This window comes from Geospiza fortis, unplaced genomic scaffold (assembly GCF_000277835.1).
Source record: "Geospiza fortis unplaced genomic scaffold, GeoFor_1.0 scaffold147, whole genome shotgun sequence".
Lineage (NCBI taxonomy): Eukaryota > Metazoa > Chordata > Aves > Passeriformes > Thraupidae > Geospiza > Geospiza fortis.
Genome location: NW_005054372.1, coordinates 696,485 through 717,794, shown reverse-complemented (window position 1 = coordinate 717,794; position 21,310 = coordinate 696,485). Strand labels below are relative to the sequence as shown.

General features: G+C 37.5%; 1 protein-coding gene across 1 annotated transcript in view; it reads right to left on the bottom strand.

Moving 5' to 3' along the window:
* Window positions 1-21,310, bottom strand: part of CFAP99 (cilia and flagella associated protein 99) — a 50,554-nt gene that overhangs the window by 7,090 nt on the left and 22,154 nt on the right. The window contains exons 6-13 of the mRNA XM_005424745.2: window positions 16,323-16,403; window positions 13,326-13,391; window positions 12,329-12,388; window positions 8,336-8,424; window positions 5,911-6,115; window positions 4,009-4,150; window positions 3,071-3,222; window positions 775-980 (exon numbers count right to left, since the gene is read on the bottom strand). Coding sequence (XP_005424802.2) covers window positions 775-980; window positions 3,071-3,222; window positions 4,009-4,150; window positions 5,911-6,115; window positions 8,336-8,424; window positions 12,329-12,388; window positions 13,326-13,391; window positions 16,323-16,403 — 1,001 coding nt within the window. The remainder of the gene's footprint in view (window positions 1-774; window positions 981-3,070; window positions 3,223-4,008; window positions 4,151-5,910; window positions 6,116-8,335; window positions 8,425-12,328; window positions 12,389-13,325; window positions 13,392-16,322; window positions 16,404-21,310) is intronic.

Below are 21,310 nucleotides of genomic sequence, written 5' to 3'. Positions count from 1 at the left end.
AATATTTAAGATACAGTAAAAATGGTGTAAGAGTAAGAGGTGTGCCATGTTGTATACTTTTACACAGGCTTTCTTCCTGCTCAGCTTTATTTGTAAATAGCATTAACTTAGATTTTGAAACCCTTATGGAAGGGACCTTTCTTCTGCGTATGTGAAGCATCTGTGATGATTATGTATCCTTTATGACAATGATTAATAAATTTGATAATGAATAATAAATATTAGTCATGAATGCAGAATTTGCTCAGCCTGTAAGCAAAGAACTTCTTTTTGATCTAGTGCTATAATGTATTTAATTTATAGCTCATTATTGCTATTAAAAAATCTTCCTAAAATATTTTTAACTTCTCGAATAAGACCTTCCTTTTAACATTACAGATGAAATTCAAGGAAGAAAAATACAGCTCCAATATTGGTTTGGATGAGAATGAGAAACAACTTTAAGTGTCAACATCAAATTAGTTCTGATTAGCTGAAAAGGAACAGAAGAAAGGCAAAACTTCTTGCTAAATTTCTATTATTGGCTCTGAATCCTGGGGCAATACTGTCAACACTAGCCTATGGAATGTCTTCAACCATGAATGATGAAAAAGATTTGTTAAATCTGATGAAAATTATTTTCAAGAATTAAAAGGAAATCCTGGCCCCAGTGTAATCCTTGACAAAAGTACAGAAGGCCTGTATTTTGCTCTCTACTTGTTCTTCTCCTCAAGGGCTGGCAAAATATTAACAAAGTTGCAATGTCTTAAATGTCACATGCTGTTTTATACTGACTTGAAAGCAGCTGCTCGTCCAAGTTCTGCTCTGAATTGGGAAATCTGGTCCAGTTTGTCTAGAATAAGTTGTTCCTTAGCTTGTTTTTCATGAATTATCTGATCTCTCTTCTCTTCCTCTGCTGCCTTCTGTGCTTCCTTGAGTAGGGCAAGGCGTTCACGTAGTTCCACTACTGACATTTCACCAAATAAACCATGGCCACCAGTCTAGAGAACACAAAATATAGCTTTAAATAACACTGTAAATACCAAGGGGAGAGTAAATGAGTAAAACCAGAGTATTTTGATTGTGTTCCAATTCACGCTGAATATATTCTGATTTCCAGAAATATAGGAATGGTCCTAAACTAACTGGTATTTAAAAACTGGTTTTAAAATCCAGAGTATATCTTTCATAAAATATTTTAAGAAAAAGCAGAGAAATATGTAGAGGATTAATCATAGATACAATATATTTGCTCTCAAAATCTACTTGACTTTTAGTTTTAATTAGACTTTTGAATTTTTAAAATGTGTAAAACTAATTTTTTTAATGTGTGAAACCAGAACAGACTTTACACTAAAAATATACATTTTTTGTATTTATCTATTTCCAAAGTATGCATTTGATCTATAATGGTATATACTGTTTTTATCTGAAATTATTAGGACTAAACAATGCTTCATACCCAGAAAATTCAGATCCTATTGCCCAAATTTGAAATATTTGAACCTGAATGTTTAATGATGGCTTTTTAATAGCCACTTTGCAATGTGAGTGATAATGAGATGCTGAGATCTAAAGTGAGACTTCTACACTTTAGTTTGCAAACAAAGATGGATCATTTCCAAACAGCTTGGTGAAGGCTTTCACTTTTAGGCCCTTGCTCTTATATATACTTTTCCTTTCTTTTAAGTCCACCATTAAACTTGAAATGACCATAGAGTTGTATTCACAGGACGTGAAAGGGAAATGTTTTGCAACAGGTACATATCTCTATATCTATCTATCTCTCTCAGTGGTAGTGTTTGAGCATGACAAGGAGACATCAAACATGTCTAGGAAAGAGAATTTGCATGAGGCATAGAGTGGTAGAAGCTGAATGTTTTGAGTGTCTGCATTTCAAAAATGCTTAGTGAAGCCAGTGAAGTAGTTCCTAAAATAAGTAAAGTTCTATAGTCACACAGTAGATACTGCTGTATTCAAGCAACTAAAGTACCATGAAGGGAAGAACTGGTACTTTAAAAATTAGGAGAATAAATGGGAATTTTATGGACAAATACTTAATTGCACTAAGCCTGAAAAAGGCCTTTTGTAGAAAGGAAACCAGGGCAAGCTATCACCAAAAGTGTGCCAATTCACTAGAGTGCTACTGTAATAGTCAGTATGATGGAACAGTGAATCTGTGATACAGATTCACAGAACAATTTAACAATTTAAGTTGGAAGGGACCTTAAAGACCAGTCCAAAAGCCCTGCCATGGCCAAGAACATCCTCCTGATCAGGCTACTTCAAGCCCCATCCAGCCCAGCCTTGAACACTTCCAGGGAAGGGGCATCCACAACTTCTCTGGGCAACCTGTGCCAGTGGTTCATCACACTCGTTGTAAAAAATGTATTTCTTATGTCCAATCTGCTAATCTGCTTCTGATTAAGTTAACAAATAATATAAGAGATTCCTGGATGCTGTTGTGCATCAACAGCAAGTCCAAGAAGTTTGAGATACAGTTAATACAGTTATTATAAATTATAGACTTACACAAGTTATTTACACAGAATTGTAACAGCTCAGAAGGTTTTGGGTTCTCTTGACAATCTCTTTCATATACCTCAGTGTTGACAGTTTTGAAAGCAAAGGAAATTAATCTTGTTAATAATTACCATGGCCATCACTACTGCAATATAACTAAGTGTACATGAGTCCAAACTTTGTGTTGATTCAGTTCTTACCCTGACAAATCTTTGAACTTGTGAAGGATGCACGGAACATCTTGTAATCACTGTCCAGACTATTTTTGTAAGATATTGGGAAACTCAGATCCCATTGGCAAAATTCAAAGAAGGTTTAAGAGGACTAAGATTTCACTTGCCATCAGAATATTCTTCTTGATAAAATTTTCATTTTATAGACTTAGTCAATGTCCCATTTCATAGCTAACTTTTGTCATGCAATATGACAAAATACAACATGTATGAGGTCACTTTGTACTTCATCCATCCAGACTGTGATATATCTGCACTACACAATCCCTCTGAATGTGTGAAACACATACAGTACACATTTATGTAAAAACAGTAGTTTTTCCTTTTGAGTTTACCTCTGTTAAATCAACAAACTTGTGTCTGATGCTAGGTGTAGACTCAATAGCTCGTATTTGTTGAATGAGTTCATATCTTTTCCTGTTCTTCTCCTCCTGTTCTTCTAAAGCTTGCCGGAGGAGTTCTCCAGTTTCTTCACAAACCTGCTGAACTGAAAGATAAGAATTAATCTCAGTTAGCTGTTTGCCTATTTTAACAAGTAGTCCATCTGGAGGAAAATTCATATGCATTAATGAATAATGATAATAATACTGATCTAAAGGTACTTGAGGGAACAGTCTGGTATTGGTGGGAGGAATCATTAAAGAAACAAATGAGTACTTCCCACCTCCACCATCTATCCTTCTATTCAGCACATAAATGTACTATATACATACAGAGACACTTTGAATTACTGCTTTGTAATTTCTGCTCTCATTTGTACATACTGTTTTATTACTTAATAAAGGATATTATAAAATAGAAAATATTCATAGTCTTCCAAGCTATGTATATCCTAGAAATGACTGAATTGCAAAGGCTGGTAGGCTCTGCTAGTCCATTCTGGAGTGACGAACACTCTTTGCCTGCCTCAATCCTTATGAGTACAAGTATGGAGATACACAAGCAGAGAAGTCTGCATTTGACAAAAAAAGTAGAGTCATTTATATGTGTTACTTTTAGCTGGAAGGGAAGCTGGTTGCAGAACATTCGTGATGTATATCTCCTGTTTAAACTAAGAGTAATTCCAATGACCAGTAGCTTAGAATTTCTGATCTGTCCATTGCCAACTGATTCCTGAATTCACATTCATACATTCATGGGAATGTATAGCCTGGATCTTTCCCTCAGTTTCACTTTCCCTTCTGTAAATATTGTAATTGGCCTACTAAAAGAAATATGAAGTAATTTGGGGATATTTAGCATCACCTCTCATTTTTTCTGGCAATATATATACCTATCTGTTGTTTGTATTCCTGGATCTTTTCTTTTACTTGCTTTACATTCTTGTGTCCTTCCATGACCTGTTCCACCAGCTCTTTCATTTCTTTCTGCTCCTGTAGACGTTTCTCTGCATACAGGTGCATCAACTCTGCTTTCTAAATCACAAACAAACAGGTGAACACAACTCCTGATAAGCCTCAAATCATTGAAACAGGGTAAGGAAAATTACCCTGTTTCATTACCCTCTCCTGATAAGCCTCAAATCATTGAAACGGGGTAAGGAAAATTGGATTCAAACTATTACATCATCCACAAAAGTAGAAAAGGACAGTGGGGACAAGAAAGAGTCACGGATTTAAGCTCCCCTCTCTGTGTTTTATTTACACACTACTGCCCTGCATGACATTTATACTGCTGCTTTCCATAATTCCCTCCTACATGTTTCCAAGAGCAGACAGAAGGAGTAATTTCTGGATCTGGTTGTGAGATAGCAACAAGTGTGCTAATCTAATATACTGCTAGTTGTGTGCCTGCAGGAACTTCTTGGGCCCAAGTCACAGCTCTGTAATGTCTAGTCCACTTTTGGGTACCATGTTCCTTTCTTTGTCAGAGGAAAGGAAGAAGGAGCAGGAAAATTGATTTTCTCGGACTAGATTCCTTGCTGCTCTTCCTGTTTTAGATGGAAGAGCAGAGTTTTAAAAGAAGCAGGTCAGCACAACAGCTGAACATTGGAGAATGTCTGGAGATCTGCACGTGGATGACATGCTCTGCTTGTTTACAAGCAAAGGGAGCTATGTGGAATTGGTTGGGTTAGAGCAAGTCTTACTTGCACATCCCCAAATCTATTCATTTTGGGACATTTCTGCTAGCAAATAAAACACATATGCTCTGAAGTGGAAGTGAATATAGCAATTTCAATACTTTTGGAATGAGGATGAGCAATTATACTACGTTCAGTTGTACACTAGGGTTCACTTTAAGTTCTTGCTATAGTCTTTCTAAACAAACATGAAGACTCAATGCCAAAAAAGATTGAAAGGTATTATAGGACAGAAAAGGAACTCATTAGGCAAATTTTCCTTTTATAGCATGGTCTTTATGAAAATTTTGTACATTTGTGGTTTCATTTTATGTTGCTGAGACATTGCACTGACATTTGTGAGATAGTCAAAAGACAGGTACTAGCCTACAGGGCATAGCAACAAACTGGAGAAATAAAAAAGAATATGGTGGTGGCTATGAAAAGTTTCAAATCTGTAGTATTTGGTGATTCTTGATCACCTGTTTAGTTTACAAGAAGAGCACTGGGAAAATGTAGTGTGAGTTGTGAAAATAACAAAAAGATCTAGCAATGATTTTGAGAAACTGTGATTTGCCAGATTGAAAACAGTGTGAAAATATTTCTTGGCATAAATATGCAGTTTTCCATACAGATGGATCCAAAGAGGGTTGTCTGTCTGAATTTTTACCTAAGAGAAATCTGAATGTGTCGGATAGTATGAAGTAAATTGAATTATATCAGTTTAAGAAAACAAATACTTTCATATTTGTGGCTCTCATTTTGACAAGAAATCAGTTATATATTGTTGATTTCAATGCTAATGGTGCTTAGTATCTCAGTATCTGTTTAAAAAGTATTTGCATAATTACAGAATATAGGGGAGCATTCTTTGACCTTCTGCTTTTATTCAATTTACTTCATAAGTGTTAATCAAATTTTAAAAAACACTTGTAAAAAGTACTTTCATGTACAGCATTGCTGTATCTGGAAGTTAGAGCCCTCTTTTTCCCTTTGCAGACTTCAGTGAGTAAAGACACTGCATAGAATTTTGCACCTCTAATAGCAGGTATCATCTGTGCTATGATTTGCACAGATTGGAAATCAGCAAAATATGAGCCTCCCTGTATGTATTACCTCTTCTCTCAATAGATCAGCTTTCTTCTTATTTTCTTGGATTACATTCTGATGGGCTAGAACTGCCTCTTCATAACTCAGTTTTCCTTGAAGCCTCCTACACTCTATTTCAGCCAGTTGATCTTCCACATCTTTTCCACGCATCTGTTTCTGCCATTCCAAGAATTCAGATGAGTCTCCAGCCCCTTGTTGCAAATTTTCAACTCTGCAAGAGAGAAAAAAGGAGAACAGTATTTCAGGAATCTGGCTTTGTAGCCCTGCCTTGGTTTGTAAAGCATTTCCATAGCCTTTGATAGAAAGTGTTTGATCTCTGCAGAGGAAAAAAGGCAGTAATCACAAAGTAATTTGACAGATACATTTTAATTCCAGTCTAAGAGGTGTTCCTACTATGTGTAAAGCCTGAGAAAGCCAGACTGGAAAAAAGTGCATGAGAGCATGGACCTGAAAGTTTTCAGTAAAACAAAGCCCCAAGAGAGGGCAAACTTTAGCTATGTATGGATTCTTATGAGGAGCAGAGAGAATCAGGTAAAGGGATATACATTTTCTCAGAGGACTGCTTTGCTTAGAGGTTGAAAGAACAAATAACTTTCCTCTTTGACAATCTTCTTGTCCACTTTAACACAGAGAACAAAAAACTTCTGCTTAACACTGTTTCTGTTTTTTGTCAATTAAATAATATTGCTGTAATGAGGCAAAGAAGTATTCAGCTCTTAAATTCGCGTCCCTATTTTTTGTGCTCAGCTGAGAGAGAAGAACATAGCAAAGCCCTGGGGCAGGCCCACAAAAGTCCTGCAGCAGAGGAGGGAATGAGCCAATAACTAGGGCAGAGACACAAACACGGAGTGAATTGCCTCTGACTGCTGCTCCCCAATGCATATACATATGATACATCTATTTCTATATATATCTATATATATATATATCTGTTTTGTCTTAAATGCAGCTGAAGATTAAAACTCATTAAGATAAAATAGTGTCAAGTTACAGGGAACTGTTCCTTTGCTGAATGGAATAAATTCTGCCAGCTAGAGCGAACAGTAGCATATGTAATATGGGAGAACCTCAATATATGTGAATAGCTGATAACAGAACCTGAGTGATGTTTAATATCTACCTGCTAAAATCCTGATGCATGAACCAATACTGTTAGGTCCAAAGATCAAATCCAAACCTACACAGTCCTTCTAGGATTTCAAATGCTATCAATATTTAGTGCTTAGCCTGCTAAGCCAGGTGGATTAGAAGTAATACTAAAGCAGGATAACATGATATAAGTTTTATCTTTGTGAAGTTTTTTAGCGAAAATGTTATGTGAGTCTAGCTGTAGAACACAACCTTCAGTGGCCATCCAGGAGCCACCCTTTCCCTAGTAAACATCCCCTGAAAACTTGTGTTGCTGAATAAGGAGGAATCCTTTTGCCAAGGTTTCTTAGAGTGCTAAATGCACAAAAGGACCTGCAACCTCTTATTACCCCCCTTCTCCACACCCTGGATTCAGTGCTTGTGTTCAAAGACAGCTCTGCTGCAGTGTGACTGTCTAACACTGGATGGGACTGGAGTGAAAAGAACTGTGTGAGGAAGAGCTATGGAAAATCCTGGTTGGTTTGTGTGCAGTTTCTTCCCAGGAGACACATTCAAGCCCGAGTTAACAGCCTTGGTCCTTGCCTAAGCTACTCCATAGGTCAGCCTGCATCCAGCTCAGAGCTGGGTTGACCCTTCCTTCTTGACTTGGCTTCCTGACTGGACCTTGGCCCAGACTGTTGTAGCACCCTTGGCTGACCCTGCTGCCTGTCCCTGAATCTGTCCTGCTGCCTGCCAGGGGACTGTGGAGCTGCTGTCAGTGAGGACACTGTCCCTGCATGTCCTCCTGTCACTCTCAGCTCTTGGCTTATCTTGCTTTAAGGAACAGCACATTCTTAGTGTGCTATATCTTACTGTGATAGAAATTGACAGGTATTTTTATGTACATATAAACAAGTTCAAGTATCAAACTTGGCATGTAGTTGACCACAAGCATTGAAGAAAATGGAGATATATGAAATTATTTGGCTTAATATAGATGCATCTTGTACAAAGGACACAGAAATAGATGTCTATTCAGGTCATTATTTAGTCAGGAGAACTGGAATAAATATAAAAGTGATACCTGTTGGACTTTGCAAGTGGACACTGGCCAGAGTGCTAAATCAGAACACAGTAACACTGCACAGCATCTACACAAAAAGAATTACTTTACTGTAGACCTTTTCTTCAGCCCAATTAAATCCACTTCTCTCTTCCTTTGTCAACTGTTTTTGTAGAATAAAAAGCCATACAACAGAACCATTAGTTTAGTTTACCTGGAATTTACTTAATTATTTTTGATGTGGCTCAAATCCTAAGTCCAGGGATGTGAAAAGCAATCTTAAATGGAGTGTGGTCCTACCTTTTGAGCTCCTCTTCCAATTTCCTCTGGTAGAGGGCACCCTCCCTCAAAATAGCTGCTGTGTTCAATTTAATGGGTATATTGTCAATCTGTCAGGAAAGGGAATGTGTATTCCATAGTTAGTAATGTAAACCATGAAACAGAGTATAAAAACATCTCAGTGGGTTAAATAAATTGACCCAAGACAGCATAAATTTTGGTTAAAGCATTCATCTAGCATTAATCTGACATTCACAATGAAATTGCATGCTGTTCATAAACCACTCAAGCTGCTTAAGAAATCAGCAAAGTCCCCCAAGTGGATTATAAATTTGTAATCAGTCTTGGACCATGTCAAATCCCATAGAATGTCTTCACTTCCTTTCATATTTTCCAGTGCTCGTATATGCTGTGCAAAAGGATTTGATCTGTTTTGGACAAAGACAATAAACTGCCTCTCTGAAAGATGTTCAGTGAGTCAGAACAGTGAAGTAAAACAAAAGTGGCACCTTTCATAGGGAGATCTTGGAAGCATTTTATAAATAATCACTATTACAATGTAGAAGTATTTCCAAGACAACTGGAATCACCCATTGCCATATCCATTTTCTAGACAGTACCAGTGAAGAACAGTTCTTAGTGACTTTCAGGCCTCAAGGTATAACTTGGACTAGATCCTGTGGCTGCTTTGTTAACTCTTCAAAGTATTGTGTTAAGACTGACTCCCAGACAACTTCTAAATACTGAGGGAGGAAAGGATCAATTTCTCTGCCAGTTAAAATTGTTCCCTGAACAGGTAGAGAAAATGGGTCACCTTTGCAGACACATGCAAGAGACCTGATCTGAACCAAGGCAAAGCAGTGCTGCTGAAATAAGAACTGGGATCATTCCTGCAGAAAACAAAGCTTAATCATAACACGTTTGACTTAAATCCAGACAAGTTCTGTGTTCAGAATTCAAACATGTATTTAAATTCTAAATGAAGAACTTAATGAGTAGCTGAGAAACAGATGCACAGAATCACTCAAGCTACATACTGCAAATATTGTATGCAGAAATATGAACTGAAGTCTCCTGAAATACATAACTGGAAAAAGCATGTGTTATAAATTATATTAATTAGGTAGGTCGAGGATAGCAAACACATTCCATCACCTAGAATTCACTAAGTAAAATTACTGTTTTTACATAGATAGCATATTTTAATGCAAAAAAATTAATTACCTGTCAGTTTCTTGACAAAATGATAATAACTTGAAGAATTTAGCAAAATAATCCAAACTAATGTATTTCATTTCTTTGACTTACTGTGACTTCTTAATGCCCAATGATGTTGTACCTTTTGATCTGCATCTCAGCACATCTCAAAGCCTTCTGCATTATATGAACAGTTTGTATTTTATTCTTGTACTGTGTATAAAATGTTTCCTTAGACATTTTCTGACACATGTAGATGTTTCTATACTTTTGACAGTTTTCTGTGTATACAGATTTCATGTTCTGTATTCACCAACTATAATTTGGATAGAGAACTGAAATAAGAATGATTATTGATGGAAATACCTTGAACTTCAGTTTCACAGTTTATTGACCAGAAATCTGACTGACATTGCAACAGAAATATGGCAATATAGTTGAAATAACTCGGACTCCCAAGACATGTGCAGGCAGGTATAAGTAAAATAACTGAATAAATTCTTCTATGTCATATAGTATCAAGGAAGTTCTGAATTTTACTCGTTCTCTTCCTGTTGTGAGATATCTTCCCTTTTTTCAAGATGAGAAAATGGAAGTGGGAAAATTAGAGAGCACTAATTCTTGTGGGAAAATATCATATTCACTATTGCCACCTAATGAACATGCAACAACTTGCCACAACCAATAAATATGTAAAGAGCAAATATGATATGAACAAGAGGCAGACTGAGACAGAGTGATGATGCATTTGTACTGTCTCATTCTCCCAGTGAAAAAGATGAATAAATACTTAGGAACAGCAAGAGAAATAATTGCTGCTGCACATGATATATGTCTCTAAAATGAAAAAAAACCTATTTCATATACTGTGAGTATTCTAAAAAGAGGAAAGCAAAATACTAGTTGGTTAAAACATTATATAATTTCATTAATTTGAAGATAGATTAAAATTATATATATATCTATCTATCTATATCTTGGATAAGTCATCCTCTTAGGATTTGTCTACTCAGAGAGTGGCACAGGCAGGAAGGCAACAGGAATTGAAAGTATTTTAAAAGTCAATAACAATATGCCTATCTCTGCTTGAAAGTTACAGCAGCATCTTGAATATCAACTAACCAACCTTAAGGCAAATGTGTTTAGACAAGATAAAACCGCTTATGCGTCTAGAGGAGATACCAGCAAGTTTTACAAGTGGCCCTAATCAATGCCAGAGGATGCCAGATCCATATTTTTCTTAATGCAATTTAGGTAGATGGCTTGACTCTTGTTAGTCTGCACTAAAGTTTTGTTATTTTGTATTATCAGAAAGGGCAATGGAATACACAGTTTTGAACTGAGTCCACTTAATTACAGGACTTGTATGTTTGTTTTAACCAGGACTTGTATGTTTGTTTTAACTCTGTAAATGTTTCCTGGTTTGGGTTTTTTTCTCTTTTTGTGCAAAATGAACTAGGATTTTATTACCTTACTGTGATTTAAATGCTGCTGGACTGTAAGCAAGCAGACTGAGTAGCTGATACTGTTACTAAAGATAACTTCAGTGTGTGATAAATGCCAGACAGGCTTTAGAAATACTTGCTAGATGCCCAGTCCCCCAAGTGGAGAATCAATCTTTTCACAGTGTTTATGAGCTGTACCTAAACACACAGTTTTAAAGAGTAGGCAGACCTGCTCACAAGATATTTGAGACCACAATACAAGCACAGCTGAAATTATTCTGTATAGGAACTTGAAACAAATGAAAGGTGCCAGATTGAACGATACAAAACTAAAGATAATCTGTAGTGCAGTTATTGCAGAAACAGCAATGTGAGATTTCATGTTTTGCACTAAGGCTGAACAGCTCTTTTCTCATGTTTACAATTCTCTGACCCTTGAAAATTCTACAAGAGAAGCAATCAGGATAGTGGATTTCACGACCTCAGTATGTGTCTGAAGGAAACAAGGCAAGCACCCAGCCTGATTGTATATTGTGTATCAGACAGTCATTAGCTGCAATGATTGCTCAGCATTCTTTAGGATCTCATTTTGAAACAGTGATGTACTGATGCAAGATTGTTCTGTCCTTATGCTGAGTTCTTAAACCAAGGTTTCACAATTCTTTTTTTGCTGGGGACAATTCTCTTTTCATACTATTTTACATAAAATCTTCTCCCTTTGTAACTGAAAACACTTTTAAGGCAATATGGTTACATTGTGCAATTTCACACAATTTACCTCAGGGAACCAAAAGTTTTTGATCTCCCTGGCCAGTCTTACCCAGGACCTCCACTCACACCATCTTCTCACTGGCCTAGGAGTCCCAGTTAGACTCAGACATGGGTTTCAGTTTCCATTATGCTGGGAATTCTACTCCTGGTTGTCTCTCCATTTCTGTCTCCTGACCTCAGTTACTGTTGTAGCTTTGTCTCCTGACTGGACTTCTGGGTGGACCCCAGACCTGACTCGTTACCTTGTTTTGTCCAAGGGTGACTTGCTATCAGCAGAACCCATCACTGCCACCAACCTCCTCACTTTCAGATAGTGTGTCCTGCATGGTGAGGGCACTGCCTGTGCTTTCATCACCTTTGGCTCCTTATTTCTCTTCCATCATGGAAGCCCTGCTCTTGTCACTCCCTGACCATGTCTTTGTGGATTATTAATGGTGCATAGGACAAAATGTATGAACCACAGACCCAATCCATGCCATGCTCCTGGCCAAAGACCTTAGTGTAAAAACACAGATTCAAGTTGAGTTTCCATCATGACAAGATTTGCACTTGTGTCAAATTTTCAAGTACATTTGACAACAGTTCCTTAAAGGTTACTCACCTTGCTTTGGATCTTTTGAGCCTTGAACACTGGTTTACTCTCCATACTGTCATGTATGTTCTGTAGTTCAAACCAAAAATAAATTATTTCATTTCAGAAACAAATTTCCAATTACTCAGCAAAAGATATTAGGTATTTATCAAAAGTAACATATGAATATTCATCAAATATTCTTTGGAGAGTAAAAAATTCTACATATTTTGGAAGTGTAAAATACACAAAAACTTGCTATGTACACCCAACCTAGTGGGAGCATGAACATACAAAGGTAGGTCCAAATATTGACTAAATAATGCTAAGAAGTGACAGTGATTCTTTCTTTGGCTGTGAAATATTACTTACATCTATATATGAATATATTAATCTTTAAACTGAAATAGATGCTGAGAGGACAAAATAGGATGTCAAACACACTTCATGGAATTATTAATTAGTGGTAGAATTCTACTGATGCTTGTTAATTTAATGATGTTAGCTATAGATACTGATGTGAAACTGTCTGGTATCATGAGGATGAACACAGTGAATAGAATATGCAGCACTGATGCTGAAATGAATATATTGCATACATAGATTGGTGACTTAACTGTGAACTGGGAATCAACCAAAGCAAGGATTCTGTATGAACGGGAGCATTATTCCCTCAGCTTGGCTGCTCTGTGGCATCAAAGTTAATGGAAAAATAATATGTGGATTTAGAGAAATATTGCCAGTTTGGAGATTTGTTGGAGCAGTTTCACAGAATGGTTGCTTGTCTCAAAATTAGGAAAATTATAGAGCAGCACTAGAAGTATAAGAAAAGGGGGTTGTGCATTATGCATAAAAAGAGGCAAATGCTGGTATAGGGATGTGAAATGACACTATAGCTATAAATCATAGCACAAAATTCTTAAGACCAAATAAACATATTTTTAAATACACTAAGATATCTTTAAATACTCCAGTCATAGTTCATCTCCCTACTGGGGAATTTTTCAGCATGTGTTTTGCACCATACCTCTCTCTTTTCAGGCTTGATAGTTGCACACCTGAACTGGTTAGTATTTGCTTCCAGGAGCAGATCCTAAAATTAAAACAATTAGCTTAAAGAGTGTGTTACATTTAAATTCTCTAAGAATAATTTTATATCTCAAAAAGTCTTATAGCCCCAACCACTATATTCACAGAATTATAGAATGGCTTGGCTTGGACCTTAAAGATCATCTTGTTCCAAAGCCTCTGCCATAGGCAGGGACACCTCCCACTGGACCAGATTGCTGAGTTCCATCCCACACGGCCTTAAACACTTTCAGGGATGGGGCATCCACATCTTTTCTAAGCATCATGTGAGAGTGCCTCACCATCCTCACAGTTAAGAATTTCTTCCTAATATCTAATACAAACCTTCTCTCCTGCAGTTTGAAGCCACCCCTCCTCATCATGTCACTCCCTTGTAAAAAGTGTCTCTCCATCCTTCTTGTGGGCTCTCTTCTGGTACTGGAAGACCCCAGTTAGGTCACCCTAAAGCCTTCTCTTGTCCAGGCTGAAGAATCCCAATTCTCTCAGCCTTTCCTCATAGGAGAGGTGCTCCATCCCTCTTGGTGGCCTCCTCTGGACTTGCTCCAACAGGTCCATGTCCTTCCTGTGGTGGGTCCCCAGAGCTGAATGCAGAGCTGCAGGTGGGGTCTCACCTGAGTGGGGCAGAGGGGCAGAATGCCCTCCCTCACCTGCTGCCCACGGTGCTTTGGGTGACCCCAGGACAGGGAAGTTTGTGGGCTGGGAGTGCCCATGGCTGGGGCATGTTGTTCTTGTTACAGCCCATGAGATTGCCATGGGCCACTTGTGGAGCTTGTCCAGGTCCCTGTGGATGGAGTTCTGTCCCTCAGGTGTGTCAGCTGCACTCCCCAGCTTGGTGTCACCTGCAGATGTGCTGAGGGTGCACTCAATCCCTTCATCTGTGTCATTAATGGAGATGTGAAACAACACTGGTCCCAAGATGGATTCCAAAAGCTTGACTTAGTATTTACATACATTTTCACTCCTGATTAAAGGCCTGAAGTAAGCAAGTATTGATTTTGTACACAGTTCTGCCTGGATGTATCCTTGCACAGGACATCAGGCTTTTGATAGGCCTGCCCATATGAAACATGCTGCTTGTCCAGATACCAGCTTAAAAATATCATAATTATCCATGGCACATCAGTACCATTGGCAGGAACTGTTTCCAGACTGCTGACACACAATGGCTTTGGTTTTGAGATACAGTAGAGAATTATGTTCAGGGTATCACTCCACCAGGGGCTGATTCTATAGGCACACCCCTAGCATTAAAGCCAAGTCATTATATGGGGAAGTACAGGCAACCATATTTCTAGATTTTTGATATTTATTTTGGTTGTAAACCAAATCTCTAATCAAAGCCGCAAAACACAGACTAGATTTTCTAAATGGCTTTCTGGGCAGCAGCTGATAACATCAGTGTTTCTATAACTGTCTAGAGTGTGGCTTCCAGTGTTCTCATTCCTCACAGATGCTCAGATGTGGTTCGTACAGTTACAGCTACAGCTTCTGCAGAAATGCTATGAAACAAATGGCATTTTTCATACAAAATTCTGCTAGGACCCATCATTTCAGCTTGTTTAGCAAACAATCTAGGGAATTGACCTTTGTGAATGCTCTGGATGCCTTTAATAGCATTCCAGAAGTGACAAAAACTGCTGGTACTGTAGCTGTAAATTCTGTCGTGGTTTATCTTTGTTTCTTGTATTAATGCATTTTCTTTATTGAAGAATGTGGTTGGTTGCTAAGTGATTTTACAGTTGTCACAGATTTTTAATGGTATAGGCACTGTGATATTTGGCTTTTCTTTCCCAGTTTTTCTAGAAAGTTTTTAAGATGCAAATAAGCACACAGACAAATAGATGTGCTTTCCCCAAGATATGGAAACTATAAAAGGATAAAAAATAATGCTGTATTGTTTTATAATGAAATATCAATCATAGGTGATGGACCAGCAAAAGGAATGCATAGTCAGAATCTGTCACACATTAAAGCTTTCACCATAGTTTAGGAACAGAATCAGTGTCCCTTTCACATGGACATGAGGATAGCCCAGAACAGTAATGAATAGACTTGTATTGGCTAGTAAAAACCAGTCAGGCATTTTCAGAATGGGGCTGGGAGGCTTCTGACAAGGAGTCACATGGCATACCTTTTATCAAGTTTATATTGTTATTTGATTGGATATCGTGACTACAGTGTGGGAATGGAGAAAGAAAGTGGAAATGGACATTTAATTAATTCCTTTCCAAGGAGAAGACAACAACAATCTGCTTTAACTATGACCTCATTCAACAAGATTCATGTCGAAGTTTGGATCAAATATCCAGATCTGTTTGTTTTTTCCAGGCCCTCCCTTCTCCTGCTGTCTTAACACACAGACCATGTACTCAGTTTCTTTACAATCCAGGATGACTTCACACTCTCAGTCTGCTGAAGGGAATGTATGAAGAATATGTAAGAGTATGAAATCTGCACAAAAAAGAAGTCAGAATCTGCTGGCATTTTTAAACAATGAATAAACGTGGTTATTTTTCAGTTATTACAGAAAAAAACCTCCAAAAATATGGAACCTATTTTGTAATTTGAAGCCTCAATAAATAAGTGAATACCTTATATATCCACATGTCCATGGGACTAGAAGAACCATTGTGAAGAAAATAAAGTAATCATGTTTCTGCTACTTTACATGGCTGCTTGCAAATTTCACTTATATAGTGAGTAAAAGGTGGACCTTGTCCTGGACTATAAATAATAAAATAAACAAGATAGGAAAAGGGTGCTAAAACAGAGTAGAGGATACAAACTTCATGACTCTAGAGAAAAAGCCATGAGCCATTTAGTTTCAAAAGCAGATATATTTCAGATAAAGTTCTAAGATTTGTGAAGAAAAAACAATAAAGAAAAACCAGTTTAGAAGAAAGAAAAGGATAGAAGAAGAACAAAATATACTTACTTTTGCTTTTTGGATATTTTTTGTTTTGATTTCCTCTAGTTGCTTTCTTTCCTTTGGAGGCTTGTAGATGCTTGGAGGAACCTATATTAAAAGACAAAAATCTCTATAATATGGGATATAAAACATTCCAAGTGACACATTCTTGCAGGCAAAAAAAAAAGCTCATCCACTTTTACCAGAGAACAGGAGCAGTTAATTTTTTAAAATATTGATTCTTTTCTATTAGTGCCACTCTAGAAGACAAGGACAGATTCCAATTAGTTGGAGCTACCCAGCTTTTCAGTTCTGTCCAATATAACATAACCTCTGCTCAAAAGACCAGAAAGAAAGACAATATTGGAAGTAGTACAAGAAAGGCTAAAGCAATAATAAATCCTATAGGTCCTATCAAGGGGAGAAAAATGTTTACAGAATGGGAACAGTTCTGTTTGGCATTTCATAAACTTGACTTTCACAGCAACAACAGATAGGGCAGCTGAATCAAGTTAAGCTGTGGCAGCGTGTGTGGTGGTAGGAACAAGTTACAGACTCTAAAGAAGTTCAGGGAAGAGAAATCCTTTGAAGTTTAATAAATACCCAGGAACTTCATTCTAACTGAGGAGGTCTTTGACTTGAAATGGTGGGACCCTGAGAAGGAAGCTGGAGAAAAGCAGCAGATGTCCCATCCCTCTAGTCTTCCCAGAGCTCAGTGTTTAAGCACTGCTGGGAAAAATACACTGAGCAAAATGGGCCTTTGGTTTACCATAGCTGTCCCAATGTCCTTGTTAGGGAAAACCACTGGAGTTGTGGATTAAATGTTTGGGAGGTAAAGGACTCAGAGAGTCCTTCCAGCATCAAAGAGCTGTGAAAGCAATCACATGTCAGCTAAAATGACCAGGACAGGACTGGCTGCCAGTTGGATCAGCAGGACACTGGGACTTCAGGTTTATTTCTGTATTTGCTGGAGCAATAAATTTATCCCAGAGTAAGCTCTGAAAAAAGACTGGATGTCTCCTTGAGAGGAGTGGGTGAGAGAGTCTGACAGTTTACTGGACACCTGCCTAAATATTTTTCTTGCTAAAAATGTGCTAGATCGATTAAAAGTTATGGAATTAATGCAAGGATTAATGGGGAAAATATATTTTCTGTCTTGTACTGGAGGTCAGTTCAGGGAACACGGGAATCCCATCTAGCTGTACGGGACTATATAATGAACTACACTTTCAAAAATCATGAATCTGATGGACTTTACACTGCTTTGCTATGTGACATCTTTAGCTACAGGTAAAGCAAATGCACAAACAGAAGAAGCCAGCAATTAAATGCACTGGTGAGACTGCTTAAGTATTTTTGTGAGCTTTTAAAATGAAGTAGCAGTGAAAGTATTTCCCAGAAGTATCTAAGAATTTTTATTATGCTTTTATGGATGGAGAAATGAAAGCCCAGATGACTTGCAAAGGGTTCCAAAGGCAGTGAGTATCAGTTTATTTCACTCTTCTTCCTACTCATGTGCTTTACCTGCAAACTGCACTCATCTGCCAGAGTAAGCTGAAAATCTCTCCTCAGAAACCGCTATGCTTATTCCAAGCAATTGAAGGAGGAGCCTTTTCCATCAGCTGTTGCAAAAACATTCTTTGCCTTGTGATTTAGCCCATGGGGATGAGTATAAGCAGATAGACAATACAGCAATTATCCAATTGTTGGAAGAGGATAAAATGTCACTATAAATAAATAATAAATTACAGCAACAGAGAGATCAAAAAAGGCCAAACTGTACCTAATTAATCCAAATGTGAAAAAGGGGGTTGGGAATAAGAGACACCAACTTTGCTTTCCCTCCCCAGGCAGTGGTCAGCCTCACATAGCCTGTGGGACATCCCTTCACCAGAGGATTATTTAGGGAGCAGCTACCACAAGAAGTTTAAGGAAGAGAAAAAAGAATAATCACTTTGAACTATGGTGTTCATCACTCTTCTATTTTTTAAAGTTACTGTCATAAGATGGACAAGGGAAAGCTAATGCAATGCTATTTTATTATGTGGTTTTATTTTTATAGATAAGATCACAAATATATTGGTGGGTCTGTTATTTGCAAATAGAATCCTCTGTACTGGCTAAATTATTTCACTCATTTAATTATTTTAAACAATCCGTAGCTTCACTCATGAAGCACAGCCTGCAATAATAGAAAAAATATCTAAAAAATACATTAAATTTGGCTGAATGGTGTTACAATAACATCCCAGTGAAGCCTTTCTTTTAATATACAACTGGTTTCTAGAAAATTTTAAAATAAAATAATTGCATAATCTTATCATTTTAATATAGCGCTGATATTAAAAGAATGGATTTTAGTACTCTAGGCCAAGATATCCAAGAAAGTCAAATGTGTCTAAATAATTTCACCTGTTATCAGGTTTATGCACCTGTCTGCATTTGCTTCCTTTGCACACCTCAAGGTAAAGCACTCATTTTTCCTTGTAGAACTGTATTTATGAATGTGTGCATGCACATGGGCACTCTTGTGTCTGCATCCATGTGCATGTGTGCCAAGGCCAGTGGAGACATGAATTTATAACCTTTGGACCAAATATTTGGAGTGAATTGTTTTATTATTAAATCTCAAAATTAAAATGTTTTTCCTTTTTACTTAGTGACTGTTGTCATTATATTACAAAGGTTCTGTATTCATTACATTGCAAAGGTTCCATATTGCTAGAGTTTCATACCTCCTTGACGTTTCTTGCAGGCAGCTCCTCTAGGCACTGACTCTTCCTTATCCTCACAGTAACCAACTGACTCCAGTTCCCCCTCAACCAACCAATCCACTCTTTTATAACACTCTTCTTATTGGCTACAGCTGTGGCCTGTTAAAATCAGCCCTGCTCCTAATCTTTAGTAATTTGCTCAGCTGCAACTCTTTAGGAGATAAGATTACTTTCTATACTACCTTTATTTACCTATATTCTATTCCCCTACTAGTGACCCCCATTTTTGATGAACATTTATGATGATAAATGATTATCCTAAGCTTCTAGGGCTATGTTACCCCAAGGCCAGTTACTTTCCAAGGCCAGTGGGGAATTATTGTATTTGCAGGGAATGCCCCGACGAAGGGAGGAATGATGAACCTGACTCCATGTTCTCAGAAGGTTAATTTATTACTTTATGATACTATATTATATTAAAGAATACTATACTGTACTAAAGAATACAGAAAAGATACTTACTGAATGCTAAAAAGATAATAATGAAAACTCATTACTCTTTCCAGAGTCCTGACACAGCTTGGCCCTGATTGGCCAAAGAGTCAAAACAACTCACAGCAGAATCCAATGAAACAATCACCTGTGGGTAAACAATCTCCAAACACATTCCACATGAGCACAGCACAGGAGAAGTAAATGAGATAAGAATTACTTTCATTTTCTCTGAGGGCTCTCAGCTTCCCAGGAGAAAAATCCTGGGCAAAGGGATTTTTTCAGAGAATATGAATGCTACAGGGAATCCCATCTCATTATAGGTCGCTAGGACAACTGCCCTGCCCTCTGCAATAACCCACAGCCCAGCCCTCCCCTGGGAAGGCAGTGTGTGCTCAGCACACAGGATGGCAGTGCCATCCTAGCTCCTGACCCAGCGTATGTGACACAGCTCATCTTACTTGGAAACAAATGCCTGGAATAAAATAATGCTAGAAAGCAATACCTAAAAGAATAATAATCCTGCTAATCAGAATGAACTAATTGCAGCACAGGGATGCAATAACCTATTGCTCAAATTCCAGCTGCCTCCATATAGTTGCGTACAGCTGTTCCAATGTGGAGCAGTAACTGTGGATAGTGGCTACAACAGTCCCTGCTGAAAAACCACATGACAAGTTCTTTTACAGGTGCATGAGAACCATGAGTAAAAAATTGGTATCTCATAAAATGAACAATTTTGTGAGAAAATGGATGAGAGCATTTCTGCAGCAGATTATAGGATATAATGTGGAAGAGTTTTATTTCTTTGTGTTCCTCTGAATTACAGAGAACCCTCCACCATGCAGGAGCCACACTATGGCTGGCTCTCACCCTAGTGACCTTCTCCTGCCATGTGAGCTGTGTTTTCAGTCTCTGTTCATTTCAGGATGTACATTGGTGATACTGGCAACAATGTGGCAAAGTAAAGTGAATCTTAATTTGCTGAGAGAGGTACAGAAATGAATAGTAGATATGTCACTACTACCCTAATGGCTTTAGATTCACACAAGCTTTAAATTTGCAAACCTGGCCAGAATGTAAACCAAATTTAGTATAATCCAAACAACACAAATGAACTTCACTAAATGCATCTGCATTGAAGCAAATTTATTCTAAGAGGGGCTGCACAGCATAAAGTTCTAAAATGACAGCAACATGACTCATTCCTATACTGATTAAGTAGTTATTAAATGCAGTTTTTCAGAGCCTGGTATTAAGCTGTTTCAATGCAAAATCCCATTAACTGTATAACACACTACCATTAAATTGCTCTGCCATCCTAAGATGTAATGGTTTCTAAGAGCATTCAACACATGCATTATTTAAAACCTGAAGTGCTAATACAAGGTGACAGATAATGCCCAAATCCATGATTTCTAAGCTCACTTCCCACTGTATTTAAATACAGATGATTTTGCAGTCTTTATTAAGTCAGTCATAGTAGCTTAATCCCAGATCCTGTTTGCTTTACCCCCAGTGAGATAACATCAACTGTGGGTCTCTGATTTGTACCAGTGTAACTAAATCACAATCTGAGACAATAAGTAAAATAACAGCATTTCAAAGACAAACCTACTCTCATTTTTACATGAGCAATGAATTTAAACTGAAAGCTTTAATTTTAAAGGTTCAGCATTAAGACAAATAAAAATAAAATACCATCTTCAAGGAGGAGCTGCAAACCTAGAGTCCATCTCATTTCCAGTGAAACTGCTTCTCCATTTATTTTAATGAGAATTCATTTGCAAAAAAACCTAAATTTAGATT